Consider the following 14700-nt stretch of genomic DNA (forward strand, 5'->3'; position numbering starts at 1 on the left):
TTATCAAGCAGTTCTGATACGAAACTAAACACAAAACTGAGGTCCAACTTAGGGGAGAAGGAACCTTATTGAATATTTAGGGGCTCTTGTTTAAGGATGGGCTCAGAGTTCTATGGTTCCACTGATTGAAACTGCATAAAAACTTTCAGGTGGGGGCCAGCCCAGTGGCCCAGCAGGTAAGTTCGCTTATTCCGCTTTGGCAGCCTGGGGTTCACCAGTTTGGATCCTGGGTGCGGACATGGCACTGCTTATCAAGCCATGCTGTGGTGGGCATCCCACATATGGAATGGAGGGGGATGGGCACAGACATTAGCTCAGGGCTAAGCTTCTAAAAAAAAAAAAAAAAGTTCAGATGAAAGTGCACTTTTCCAGGTAGAAGGTCCATAGGCAGATTGTAGTTCCAGGAGGCCGGGGATGCTGAATACTTTGTCCACCTTTGTATTCCCATCCTGCAGAATAGAGCCTGGCAGTTCATAGATGTTTATTGAATAATATCTGACTGATTGAATGAAAAATCTTCATCAGATTATCAACAGGGTCTGTAACCCCCCAAAAGTTGTAAGACTCAATAATATAGAATGAAAAAATCCAACAGATCCCTGAGAGAAGCTTTTATCTGGGCCAGAGCTTAGAGAGGAATTTATCAGACGAATTTAAGAGAGTGATTAAGGAGCCCCTTCCTCAATTCCTTTCAAGGGACTGGGTGACTGCCTTCTCAGTTGGCTTTCTGATTCTCACATGATAAATACAATACAATGATAAGTTGTAGTCAAGCTTGAATCATAAGCCAGCTTCTGCCACCTACCATCTGTGTGACCTTGGTTAAGTTATTTAAGCTGTCTAGGACCAGGATTCCACAGTAATTTCCACCTTGAGGGCCTGATGAGTAGATTAAGTTAGGCTGTTGGTATAATGCGGGAGCATTACAGTGTGCAACTAATTTTGTGTTCTCTCCTGCTCCCCCCGCCAACCACTTTTTTTCTATGTAAGACATTTGTTCACAACCATTTTCCCCTGATTCTCAGTCCTTGAGGCAGTTCCTTGCTCTAATCAGTTTGCCTCTACTGGTCCATTAGAATTGCTTGGTTTGTGTATATAAGTAAATATCAATTATGGTCATTTAAAGGACTGCTGTCCAAATATGCCTAATTACCCTGCGGCACAAGAATAGTGGGGGGAAATTCTCATTTGTTGACTTCCTATTGTGTACCAGCACTATACTGGGAACTTTCATGCCTTATCTTACCCTACAAATTACACTTGTCATTAAGTAGAAGCATTGGCAAAGTTTTTGCTATATTGACATTAATTTAGTACCTGGACCATAGAAAGCACTAAAAAACAATTGTTGACTGAATAAACTTTCTTTTACTTTTGTCCTAAATTTCACAAACATTCAAATACGGGCAGATGTGTTCCCAACCTCAAAACGAGACAAAGCTGTTTTTAATAAATTAATCAACAAATATTTATGGAGTGAATACTACGTGCTCAAATATGAAAAGACCTGGGGCTTGTGAGAACATACTACTCCAGGAGCTGAGGAGCTGACTGGAGAGACCGGCCCAAGACTAGAGGAAAGTTATCTAGTTGGGCAAGACTGGGGCTGGGTGTGACTGAGCGCGAATAGGCAGAGACCTTTCTGGGTTTTCAGGAGAGAGCTCTTGGCAGGACTGAAGAAGGAAAATTCAGTGGGAAAGGACTGGGTTCGGTGATGGGACACTTGGACTCCAGTTCTGGCTGAGGCTTCACTGATTAGGAGACTTGGGGCAAGTCTCTTAACCTCTCCAGACATCGGTTTAGCAGCTGAGAAATAAAGTGTGGGTGGGGCGGGGGGGGGGGTGGATTGTTGAACTTGTTTAGTTTTTAAGTGCCTTCCAATTCTTAGATTCTAAAATTCTCTGTCAGCCACATTTACTTTTCCTTTGAGAAGAAAATTCCTATGCTTGGAATTTCAATTGAGTCAATCAATGGCATTTATCACCCACTATAATTTAGGAGACTGTGCCATAAATTCCCCTCCCTAGGTATTTTTTATTTTATTTTTTTTTGAGGAAGATTAGCCCTGCGCTAACTACTACCAATCCTCCTCTTTTTGCTGAGGAAGACTGGCCCCGAGCTAACATCTATGCCCATCTTCCTCTATTTTTATACGTGGGATGCCTACCACAGCATGGCTTTTGCCAAGTGGTGCCATGTTCGCACCCAGGATCCGAACCGGCGAACCCCGGGCCGCCAAGAAGCACAACGTGCAAATTTAACTGCTGTACCACTGGGCGGGCCCCTTTAATTATTATTTTTAATTGTGGCAAATACACATAGCATAAAATTATACCCTCTTAACCATTTTAAGTATACAGCTCAATAGTGTTAAATACATTCATCTTGTGCAGCCATCCATGTCCAGAACTCTTTTCATCTTGCAAAACTGAAACTCCGTGCCCAGTGAACAACTCCCCATTACCCTTTCCCCTGGCCCCTGACAACCACCATTCTACTTTCTGTCTCTATAAATTTGACTACTTTAGGTACCTCATAAAAGCAGAATTATACAGTATTTGTCTTTTGTGACTGGCTGATTTTGCTTAGCGTAATGTCCTCAAGACTCATCCATGTTGTAGCACTATCAGAATTTCTTTCCTTTTAAAGGCTAAATAATATTCCATTGTACATATATATACACCATATTTTGGTTTTTTTATTCATCTGTTGATGGACAGTTGGGTTGCTTCTACCTTTTAGCTCTTGTGAATAATGCTACTATGAACATGGGTATATAAATATCTCTTAGACATCTTGCTTTCAATTCTTTGGGGCATATACACGAAAGTGGAATTGCTGGATAACATGGTAATTCTATTTTTTAATTTTTCAGAGAACCGCATTCTGTTTTCCATAGTGGTTTTACCATTTTACCCTCCCACCCCCAGTGCAAAAAGGTTCCAATTTCTCCATAGCCTTGCTAACGCTCATTATTTTCCTTTTTTCAAATATAGTAGCCATCGTAATAGGCGTGAGATGATAGCTGATTGTGGTTTTGATTTGCATTTCCCTAATGATTAGTGATATTAAGCATCTTTTCATGTATTGTTGGTCATTTGTGTGTCTTCCTTGGAGAAATTATTCAAGTTCTTTGTTTTTTAATCAGGCTGATTTTTGTTGCTGTTGAGATCTTTATATATTCTAGATATTGATTCAGCAGATACATGATCTGCAGATATTTCCTCCCATTCCATGAGTTGCCTTTGCACTCTGTTGACGCAAAGAAGTTTTAAATTTTGATGTAGTCAACTTATCTATTTTTTTCTTTTGTTGTCTGTGCTTTTGATGGCATATACAAGAAAAAAATTGCCAAATCCAAAGTCAGGAAGCTTTTCCCTCATGTTTTCTTTGAAGTTTTATAGTTTCAGCTCTTAGATTTAGTTCTTCGATGCATTTTGAATTAACTTTTGTATGTGGTATGGTAAAGGTTTAACTTCATTTTTTTGCACGTGGCTATCCAGTTTTCCCAATACCATTTGTTGAAGACTAGCTTCTCCCCTTTGAATGGTCTTGGCACCCTTTTTGAGTATGATTTGACCATATGTGAGAGTTTTGTGCTAAAAATTTTTGGGAGTGGCGGTACAGGAATGACGTAGTCTCCGACTTAAGGAAGCCTCAGTAGAGGCGACTACTCAGATTCAGTTTCAAGCAGCATTTGTTTAGTGCTGATTGTGTGTCCAGTGGGCACTTTGCCTCCTAAGCTTCCCATCCAACCAGTGAGGTAGGTAGGATGATCCCCTTTAACAAACGAGTAAATTCAATCCCCAGAAGAGCACGGTTATGGCTTATGCAGAGGCAGGGACAGAGTTAGGATCTGGAACCAGGGTTCCTAGTTCCACGTGTCCTGCTACTTCAGGTAAGATGGACCTCCGTGTTCTCGTCTCTAAAATTTCTCATCTCTAAAATATGGGCAGAAGTAAAATGAGATGGTCTCTATTGAGCACCCTTGCAGCCGTAAGATCCTATGCATTAAGGAGTCGCTAAAACCCAGGTGCCAAGGGCGAGGTTTAAACCTTAAACATTACCGCTCCGCAGACAACAGGAACCCTGAACACAACAGCCAGCCCTGAAGGCCGAAGTCCGAGGGCTGGAGCCCCGCCCCCCGGGCGGACCCCAAATCCTTACCCGGAACCTGGGCGCGGCTGGGCTGTGCGATTGGCGCGGGTAGGGGATGAGCAACAGAAAAATGCCTGAGACGACAGTCTCATTGAAATGCCCCCACGGTCTCTCTGGAGGGAGAGTTTACAATTCTAACAACGTCTCTAGAATTAGGTCCCTTGGCTCTCTCCTTTTTACTCTCCTCCCGCGGAGTTATTTCTTCCCCTTGGCCCCTTTATTGGATTTCCTCTTGGTACGCCCCCACCCTGACTTGGAGAGGAAAGACGGCCGCCGCGTGGGCACTGCGCATGCGAATCCCCGCCGCGGGGGTGGGTGTGTCGGGGGGGGGGGGAGCAGGGACCCCGCCCCTTCGCGGCTCCTCGCGTGACGTCGTGGGGGGCGCCGGCCTCCGCCCTGCTCCGAACGGTGAGAGCGAGCGGCGGGCGGACTCGACGCCCCTAGACCGAGAAGGGATGATGCGGGTGTTGAGTTCCTGGAGGAACTCAGGGGCTTTGCGGGGGAGGGGAGGCCCAGGGGCTACACCAACTGCTGACCCTCAGGCTCTGCCCTTCTGCTTCTTGCTTTTTTCTCCTTTCCTGATGGGCCGGGACGGGAGGCAGGCCAGAGGCTGAGCATTTGTGACGCCTGCATTTCCCTGGAGCCCTCCTTCTCTCCCCACCCCATGTGTTTATCTCGCCTTCCAGTTCCTTTTTATCAGGCTGTGGCTTCTCGCGAGGGAATGCATTCCACCTGGAAGCAGGAGGCGGGTTTCAGACCTTGGCTGTATCACTTTTCTGTTAAAGTCCCCGAGCCTCAGTTTCCCCCACAGTATTTTTGTCTTGTCTCACCTGGTTTTGAAGATAAGTATGACACAGAAAGATAGAGAAGAAATGGACATTTGTTGAGTTCCTGCAAGGCCGAGTACTATGCAAACTGCTTTATCTGCCACACGTAGTCATTATAACTCCCATTTCACAGATTCTTAAGCTCACAAAGGTTAACTGATTTTTCTCACATAGCCAACGAGTGGCAGAGGAGAATTCAAATTGAGCAGTTCAGGTCCAAAGAAGAGTGCTGTCGGACACTTCCTTTGTCTGGGCTATTGGCTAGAAACCTTTCTCAGCCAAACCCTAACCCCAGAACAGCTGCTTCTTAAATTCCTCACCTTGAGAATTCTCATTTTTCGGTTCCTTTTGCGAGCGCAGCGTGCTCTGCTTCTGCTTCTACGTTGATTACTTCGAAATGAAATGCAGCAAACATTTATTGAGTAGTGCAGGGAGATGAAAACTTGGAGTCAGGAACCTTGGATTCTTGTCTTGGCTTTGCCACTGACTGGCTGTGTGGCTTTGAGGAAGTCCCTTGTCTTCTTGGTGTTTTAGCTTCCCTTTGAATAAAATGGGTAAGTGGTTTCTTGATGGTAGGCTCTTGTCCAGTTCTTCCTTCCTGTCCTCCAGCAGGCTCTCCGTGGAGGCCCAGACCCCTCTGCTCCCCATGGGCAGCTGCCAGGCAGGACACAACCTGCATCTCTGTCTGGCCCATCACCCACCTCTGGTCTGTGCCACTTTGATCCTGCTGCTGCTTGGCCTTTCTGGCCTGGGCCTTGGTGGCTTCCTCCTCACCCACAGGACTGGCCTGCGTAGCCCTGACATCCCTCAGGTGAGTACCCTCTTCATCCTTCCCACGCAGTCCTGCTTGTGCTACTAACTTCTCACCTTTCTCCCGTCTTCCTTTTGCACACAGGACTGGGTCTCTTTCTTGAGATCTTTTGGCCAGGTGACCCTGTGCCCCGTGAATGAGACAGTCACAGGGAAGTGGCGTGGGTCTCATATCGTGGGCTTGCTGACCACCTTGAACTTCGGAGATGATCCAGACAAGAACAAAACCCAGGCCTTCCAAGCCACGGTCCCTGGTAGTCAGATGGGATTGAAAGGTGAGATCAAGGAGGACCGTGGGGTTGGACATTAGAACACTCAGGCTGGCCCTGCCTCTGACCTCACTAACCTGATGACCTGGGCATATCCTTGGGCCTTGATCACTTCTGCTGTAATAAGGATTAGATACAGTGAACCTGAGGCCCACTGTGTAGGTTCTCTATAAATGTTTTCTCTCTCCCCTTCCAGCTCTGAGGTTCTTTGATTCCCTCCTTGAAGGTGTGATGAAATGGGCTAGATTTGACCTAATTGTCTTTCTCATCCTTCTTTATTTCTACGGCATTCCCCTCTTAAAGGCACCTTCTTTTTCCTCAAGGATATGAGAGAAGCATGTTCTGTTCAATTAAGCTAGTGTTGTGAGTGCCTGCTGCGTGCTTAGCACAGCTCTATGTGCCATGGAGGGTACAGAAAAAATTAGACATCACCCATTCCCAAAGAGCATGGAATCCTCAGGGAAAATGATAAGTGAAGGAGAGAGAGTCAATGGGTGCCATTAATTCCTGTGTGAGATTTGGCCTCAAGTTCCTTGTCTAAAGAATGGGGAGATGAAGAGGGAGAAGAGAAAGGTGGAATTCTCTGACTTCTAAGGTCTTTTCCTACACTATCCTTCTAAGATTCTCCTGTGAATTGCACATATGTATGTGTGTTGAGGGGGAGGTCTCTGTTTGTCCAAGTGTACATGTGTGATCGAAGAATGAGAATAAAGGAATGTGTCTGATATATACAGACTTGGGACAATTTTTCTTGTTCTTTTTCTTTAAAAAGATATGTAAAACCTTTATTGAGATCACATACCATAAAATTCACCCATTTAAAATGTACAGTTAAATGGCTTTTTGTATAGTCACAAAACTGTGCAACCGTCGCCACGATCAATTTTAGAACATTTTCATTACCTCAGAAAGAAATCCTGTAGCCATTAAAAGTCACTTCCTTTTTCCTCCTAACCTCCCAGCCCTAGCCAATCACCAATCTACTATCTTTTTCTGTAGATTTGCCTATTCTGGACATTTCATATAATATGTGGTGTTATGTGACTAGCTTCTTTCAATTAGCATAATGTTTTCAAGGTTCATCCATGTTGTAGCTCATATCAGTACTTCATTTCTTTTTTTTTTTTAAATTTATTTATTTTTATTTTTTTCCTTTTTCTCCCCAAAGCCCCCCGGTACATAGTTGTATATTCTTTGTTGTGGGTCCTTCTAGTTGTGGCATGCGGGACGCTGCCTCAGCGTGGTTTGATGAGCAGTGCCATGTCCGCTCCCAGGATTTGAACCAACGAAACACTGGGCCACCTGCTGCGGAGTGTGTGAGCTTAACCACTTGGCCAGGGGCCAGCCCCACTTCATTTCTTTTTATTGATACATAGCATTCATTGTATGAATAGTCCACATTTTATTTATCCATTCATCAGTTAATTCACATTTGGATTGTTTCCACTTTTTGGCTATTATGAATGATGCTGCTATGAACAATTGCGTACAAATTTTTGTGTGATCATATGTTTTCATTTCTCTTGGGTGTATACCTACAAGTGGAATTGCTGGATCATATTGTAACTCCATGTTCAATCTTTTGAGGAGCTGCCAGATTGTTTTCCAAAGTGGCTGTACCATTTTATGGTCCCACCAGCAGTGTATGAAGGTCCAGTTTCTCCACATCCTCATCAACACTTGTGATTATCTGTTTTTTTATTATGGCTGTCCTAGTCGGGGTGAAGTAGTATCTCACTGTGGTTCTGATTTGCATTTTCCTGATGCCTAATGATATTGAGCATGTTTTTCATGTGCTTATTGGCCATTTGTATATCTTCTTTGGAGAAATGTATGTTTAGAGTCTTTGCTTATTTTTAAAATTGGGTAATTTGTCTTTTTTGAGTTGTAAGAGTTCTTTATATTTTCTAGATACAAGCCTCTTATCTGATGTATGGTTTTCAAATATTTTTTCCCATTCTCTGGGTAGTCTTTTCACTTTGTTGATGTTATTCTTTGAAGGAAAAAAGTTTTTAATTTTGATGGAGTTCAATTTATGTATTTTTTATTTTGTTGCGTGTGCTTTTAGTGTCACATCTAAGAAGACTTTGCATAACCCAAGGTCACTAAGATTTAATCCTATATTTTCTTCTAAGTATTTTATAGTTTTAGTTCTTACATTTAGGTCTATGATCCATTTTGAGTTAATTTTTGTGTATAGTGTGAGGATGGGGTCCAACTTCATTCTAGCAGGTGGCTAGCAAGTTTTGTTGAAGAGACTGTTTTGCTGGTGGCTAGTACGTTTTGTTAAAAAGACTATTCTTTCCACATTGAATAATCTTGGCACCCTTATTGAAAATCAATTGACCATGGACATACGAGTTTATTTCTGGACTCTCAGTTGTATTTCATTGATCTGTGTCTCTATCCTTATGTAGTACAACACTGTTTTGATTACTGTAGCTTTGTATTAAGTTTTGAAATCAGAAAATGTGAGTCCTCCAACTTGGTCTTCTTTTTAAGATTGTTTTGGCCATTCTGGACTTCTTGAATTTTCATATGGATTTTAGGATCAGCTTATCAGTTTCTGTTTCTGCAAAGAAGCCCTATTCATTTTATGGTTAGAAACAAAGTAATATCATCAAAGATTATTTTGGACAAAAATAAAAAATAATCACCTATGATTGCATCAGCTAAGCAATAATTATTGAGCACCTACTACGTACCAAGCACGAGGAATGCAGAGATTTGTAAGTCGTGGGCCCTCACCTCAAGTTGCTCACAGTCTGGCCAGAATACAGATGTGAACAGAAGTAAATACCTTTCAGTGTGTGAAGTAGAACACAAGGTACACGGGGAGTACTCAGAAGTCTGTCGAGCAGGGATGGTGAAGACAGGCTTTTCCAAGGATACAGTGCCTGAGCTGAGGCTTGAGGGAGGTTTAGGAGTATGCCCTTCCAGCCAGAGAGAAGAGCATATGCAAAGGCATGCAGACGGGGATCATGACGGCATGGTTAGGAGCTTCAAGGGACTCAGTTTGACTGCTGCAGGGGAAGAGTATTGAATGAGTGGCAGGAGATGGGCCTGAAGAAGCAAGCAGAATCCCAGGGAGGGTGTTGTGTGTCAAGCCAAGGTAGTCGGACTTTATCCAATACATTGAGCAAACTCAAAGATTTTAATCAGGAAAAGAGTAGGATTTTGTTATTGTTGTTGTTCTTTTGAAAAGATCACACTCTGTTGGCTGACTGCCTGGGAGGAATGTGTCCAGATGCAGGAAAACCAGTTAGGAGGTGGTTGCAATAAAAAGATGATGAGAAAAACTGAGCTAAGATAGTACTGTGAAAAAAGGGGACTAATTTGAGAGAGATGTTAGAAGTGAGGGATTGACAGGACTTGGTGACCGATTTGATTTGGGGAACATAGAAGAAAGGGGAGTTCTCCTACAGAGTTTTGCCTGTACATTTCTCAGCTGTAACTATGATGTATATACTGGTTTGTAGATCTCCTTTTTCACTTATGATATGTGTTTTTTGGTATTACTGCATGATCTGGACGTTATTATTTTAATGGATGTAAAGTGATCCATTAAGTGGTTAGGCCATCATTTGTTAACATTTTCCCTTTTGTTAAACATCTCTATTGTTTCGTATTTGTTATGAAATTACAGTAAACATCTTGGTATACTTTGCATTTTTCTTTTGAATCCTTTCCTTAGGATTAGTTTCTCCAAGTAGTATTACTGAGTCAAAAGGTATGGCCCTTCCTTTAATAGACAAATTCATTTCGTTGTGGATTCAGATCACACAGAAGTATACAAAGCAAATGTAAAGATCCTTCTTTACCTCCCCTGCAGAATCCAGTTTGGTGGGCATCTTCTCAGTCCCTCTCTGTACCCGTTTAAAATTGTGACAGATACAACCAAATTGTCTTCTGAAAGATATCACCAGTTGACAGTGCCCATTTTCCCACATCTTCAGCAACTCTTATTATTATCAATCTTTTTTATTTTTACCAACTTAATGGGCAAAGGAATACCTGATTGTTTTAATTTACTTTCTCCTGATTGCCTGTGAGGTTGAACATCTTCTTAGAGGGTTTTTGGCCATTTTCATGTCTTCTGTGAATTTCCCGTTCTTATCCTTTGCTCGTGTTTCTTTTAAGTTATTTGTCTTTATCTTCTTGATTTTTCAAAGATTCTTATACATTCTGAATTGTAAACCTTTTTGCCAATTGAATATAAGTATTTTCAACCACTCTGTTCACTGTTTTTTTTTTCTTTTTTTTTTAAAGATTGGCACCCGGGCTAACAACTGTTGCCAATCTTTTTTTTTTTTTCCTGCTTTATCTCCCCAAACCCCCCTGTACACAGTTGTATATCTTAGTTGCAGGTCCTTCTAGTTGTGAGGTGTGGGACACCACCTCAACGTGGCCTGATGAGCGGTGCCATGTCTGCGCCCAGGATCCGAACCCTGGGCCGCTGCAGCGGAGGAGCGTGCGAACTTAACCACTCGGCCACGGAGCCAGCCCCTGTTAACTGTTTTTTTAACTTATCTTTCATTGTGTAGAAGCCTTTAATTTTTATGAGGTTAAGTTTATTGCTCATGTCCTTTTACTTAGGCTTTTAGGTTTTGTGTCTTTTTTAGGAAGGCCTTCCCCACGTTAAAATTAGAGAATATTCTTCTGTATTTTCTTTGGTTTTTGTTTTGCTTTATTTGGTTTATTTGTATAGGTCTTTAATACACCTGGACTTTATTTTCTAGTGTGAGATACATCTAACTTTTTTTTTCCAAATGGAAGTTGTCCCGAGGCCATTGACTGAATAGGCCATCCTTTCCTCACTAATTTGAAAGGAGGTGTGAACCTTTTAATGGATTTTGGTACCTAGTGGGAAACTGCTCTTAAAAAGGGTGAACCAGTTTATACAAACTGATATCAGCAGTGTGTATCTGCCCCAGTTTCACTGCAACTTTGCAAGTATTGGTATGCTTGTTTTATTGATTGTAAGCTAACTTAAATTAATTTTTGTTTATATTGGTACACAGTTATTTTCATTTCTCAATGATGTAAATAATGGTATATAGAGTACTTTATTGAATAGAGTCAATGCCAAAACACCTGGTACTTTAGGAAGCCTTAGAAATGAATAGAAGTCTGAAGATGGGTCGCTCCCATCCCACCCTTCATTTTCTTCCATCTCCTCTCCTGTGCTTCTCATAGGGTCTTCTGCAGGAGAGCTAGTCCTCATTACAGCCAGGGTGACCACAGAAAGGACACCAGGAACCTGCCTGTATTTTAGTGCTGCTCCAGGAATCCTGCCCTCCAGCCAGCCACCCATATCCTGCTTGGAGGAGGGAGCAGGAAATGCCACCCTGAGCCCTAGGATGGCTGAAGAGTGTGTCAGGGTCTGGAGCCACGAAGGCCTTGTACTCACCAAGCTGCTCACCTCGGTAAGAGTCTCAGGTTGTTGGGGTTTCATGGGCTGCCAAGCCAAATGTTGTATCTTGAAAGCTTCTGGAGGCAGTTTTACCTACTAGATAAAGCACAGGCTTTATAATCCTGCCTCCGAGGCTGTGTGACCTTGAACAAGTATCTGAGCCTCTCTGAGCCTCAGCTTCCTCATCTGTAACACGGTACTCTCTCCTAATTCCAACAATTAAGGATAAATGAGAATGTAAAGTGCCCAGTACATTGCCTGTACATAATAGAGATTTGATAAATGACAGCTATTACTATTAACTATTGTCTTTAAATACAATAAAATTTGATCTCCACTTCAGAGGCATTCAGATGCTGTAATAGGAGGCAGAATGGGCTAATTGCTGTCATAGAGGTGCGAGCAAAGTGTTATTCAAACACAGAGTAAGGAGCAATTAACCCTAGCCAATATTTATGGAAAGTGCTTCACAGAGAGGGTGGCATTTAAGAAAGGGAATTGTATACAGTAGTTTATAATGTACAGAGTACTTTCAGGTTCTTTATCTCATTTGATTTTAAAATACTCTTTTGAGGTGACCACTATTATCCCATTTTACAGATGAGGAAACAGACTTAGATGGGGAGGGTGGGTGGGAGTGATGGCCCAAGGTCACACAACTGATTAAGTGGCAGTTTCAGGATAGCAGCCTATGCCTTCTGACTCCCAAGTCCCAGCCTTGTTCTGCCCTGTCATCCTTGGAAAATGAGGAAGATTTGGGCAGAGAATGCAGTAGAGGAGGTTCAGGAGAGGAGAAATACAGTCCAGGAAAAGGGACCAGCATAAGGACAGGCCTAGAGATTGAAAAGTATTCAGCCTCTGGGAACACTCCATGATGAGGGGCTTAGGAATGACTTAGAGGAAGAGTGAAGATTGATGCAAGGGCACCGTGGTGCCAGGCTAAGATGCTACAACTTGACACTCAGGCCATGGGGGTCACTGGTGCAGAGTGCAAGAGAATGGCTGAGTGGAGGAGACCAGTTCGGAGGTTCCTGCATGCTCTTCCCTCACATTTGCAAAGACCCTGGTGAAGAGCATCACCTGGGAGCTTGGAAGCAGAGATGATCCAGGTTTCCAGAACTGGTCCTGCTTGCACATCTTTAAAATGTGGGTAATAGTGAATTGTCCTAGCTCATGGCGTCATCATGGGGGTTCAGTTCAATGGTTGGGCAAGAAAGCAGTTTGTAGACCATCAAGACAATTAGCTTGTATAGAAATAACATTTTCCCTTTAGTTGCCTCCTGGATATGGACAGCATTCTCCCCCATGGAGGCTTCTCTCTATAGTCCTTGGGAGTAAGATGTCTTCCCAAGGGAAAATTCTCCACTCTCTTTTTCTCTCATTCATTCCTCCTTCCCTCCCTATGTCCACCCCTAGGAGGAGCTGGCTCTGTGTGGCTCCAGGCTGCTGGTTTTGGGCTCATTCCTGCTTCTCTTCTGTGGCCTTCTCTGCTGTCTCACTGCTATGTGCTTCCATCCCCGCCGGGAGTCCCACTGGTCTAGAACCCGGCTCTGAGGGCACTGGCATAGTTCCTGTCTTGTTCTCAGGTAAGGTTGTTTGCCCTAGTCCTATGGGAGTAGGTGTTGGAGTGGGGATGGCAATTGTAACTGAGATAGTCATTCCTAAATAATATGGTTTGGTTTTACTTATTTTTGAACTTTATATAGATGGAATCATACATATTCTTTTATGACTGACTTCTTTTGGCAAACATTCTGATTTTAAGATTCATCCATAGCTGTAGTTCACATTCAGGCTTTTTGGCAACAATGGTGAGTTGTTCAAATTTGATGATGCATCCTGGATGTGAATCATGTTTGTCTTGCTTTTTTCCTGAAATTCTGATACTGAGAATTACAAAATTCTGATTTTGTAAAATTCATCTTGAACAGCTCAAAAGAATTGATTGATGATGCCCATTTACTAGGCATATGCTGTGTGTCCAACACTTTACATGCACCTTCTCTTTTCCATTAGCCATTGTTGCATTTAGAAAAAGTTGATTCTGCTAACAGGATCTTTGGAGAGACACAGCCTACAAAGGTAGCAGTGGGTGGGGGACATATTGGCTAACAATTTCGTGTGTCAACTCATTGAGGAAAAAAAATATCTCTAAAAAATTCTCACCCTGTCAGGTAGGTCTCATATAATTTGAGAGTCATATATTGTGCACCCTGCTCTTAAGGTGTTCTTAGCTTCAGCTGGCTGCTGTGCCCTAGGAACTAACTGTGAGAGAAGTGGAAACAGCCCAGGCCCAGGGAAGGGCCTCTGGCCGGAGGAACTAGACGCTCAAGATCAACTTTGCTTATTTTGCTTAGGGCTAGACATGACTGCTCCAACCACTTACTTGGGACAGGAAACTGCTCAGCCTTTCTCAGATCTGAGCAGACTGGGAAAGGAGTGCCTTCTGGCCCCAGCAGATCCTGGGGTCCTGAATCGTGATAAGTGCCTGTGCCTGTGTCTAGTTGTAACTTCCTCTGCTCCTTCCTCAGTTTCTGCAGCCATCCCAGAGCTTCCCCTAAGGGCCCTCTGACCTGCCCTCTTTTTTAATTTTCTTTTTCTCCAGGTGTGAATCAACTTCTTGGGCCTTGGTCCTGAGTTGGAAGAGATGTTACAAAAAGTGGAAAGCTGGAATGTGGTGGAAAATAAAAGGCTTTTTTGCCCAACGTTGCCCAGGGTGTTTACTGGGGATTGGATTGAGGGAGAAATTTTAGGGTAGACCGGCTCAGGAGGATTGCGGGACTTTTCCTTGTTGACTCTTTAGTTTGAGATACAAGTTAGCATAGTGCTTGGGTTACTGCAGCTCTTCCCACGGTTGTGACTTGGCTTTGGAAAAATCCTGGTTTTGATCCTAGCTCCGCCACTTTATGTCTTATTTTCTTCTATGAAATAAAATAGATAATTCCAGCTAGCTGGGAGAGTCAGGTGGATATGGTCATGGGAATGCTGTGACATAAATGCAGTGTCATGCAAGTGCGAATGGCCTCAGTTTCCTGAAGGGATTTGACAGATTGAGTTTTCCCAGCAAAGATTCCTCGAACTTGAGAGCCCACATCCCGGTTGGACGGTCACTAACCAAAGCAGTCCATTTTCCCGCCTTTTCTGCGCCCAGCGGCAGCCTTCCCTTACCCCTCCCAACCTCTACACTGCACGCAGGCGCAGATCACGGCTTCTTTTTTCCTTC

General features: G+C 43.2%; 1 protein-coding gene across 4 annotated transcripts; it reads left to right on the forward strand.

The window, feature by feature from the left end:
• The first annotated feature begins 4242 nt into the window (after window positions 1-4242).
• TMEM219 (transmembrane protein 219) lies at window positions 4243-14182 on the forward strand. 4 transcript variants are annotated; one of them, XM_005598793.4, is made up of 6 exons: window positions 4243-4566; window positions 5598-5796; window positions 5881-6070; window positions 11261-11490; window positions 12894-13063; window positions 14083-14182. In XM_005598793.4, exons 2-5 carry the CDS (start codon window positions 5632-5634, stop codon window positions 13029-13031), a joined length of 723 nt encoding a protein of 240 aa, XP_005598850.1. In that variant the 5' UTR covers window positions 4243-4566; window positions 5598-5631; the 3' UTR covers window positions 13032-13063; window positions 14083-14182. The 4 variants fall into 4 exon arrangements, with proteins under 4 accessions (XP_005598850.1, XP_070088069.1, XP_005598851.1 ...); XM_070231968.1 differs by having other exon boundaries at window positions 4252-4469; window positions 5595-5796; XM_005598794.4 differs by having other exon boundaries at window positions 4393-4566; window positions 5595-5796.
• The last annotated feature ends 518 nt before the right edge of the window (window positions 14183-14700 follow it).

Source organism: Equus caballus, chromosome 13, assembly GCF_041296265.1.
Source record: "Equus caballus isolate H_3958 breed thoroughbred chromosome 13, TB-T2T, whole genome shotgun sequence".
Taxonomy (NCBI): domain Eukaryota; kingdom Metazoa; phylum Chordata; class Mammalia; order Perissodactyla; family Equidae; genus Equus; species Equus caballus.

Coding starts and splice junctions, on each gene's coding strand:
- TMEM219 (XM_005598793.4), top strand. CDS start 5,632: ATGGGCAGCTGCCAGGCAGGACACAACCTGCATCTCTGTCTGGCCCAT. Junction 6,071..11,260: donor TAGTCAGATGGGATTGAAAG/GTGAGATCAAGG, acceptor TGCTTCTCATAG/GGTCTTCTGCAGGAGAGCTA. Junction 11,491..12,893: donor TCACCAAGCTGCTCACCTCG/GTAAGAGTCTCA, acceptor GTCCACCCCTAG/GAGGAGCTGGCTCTGTGTGG.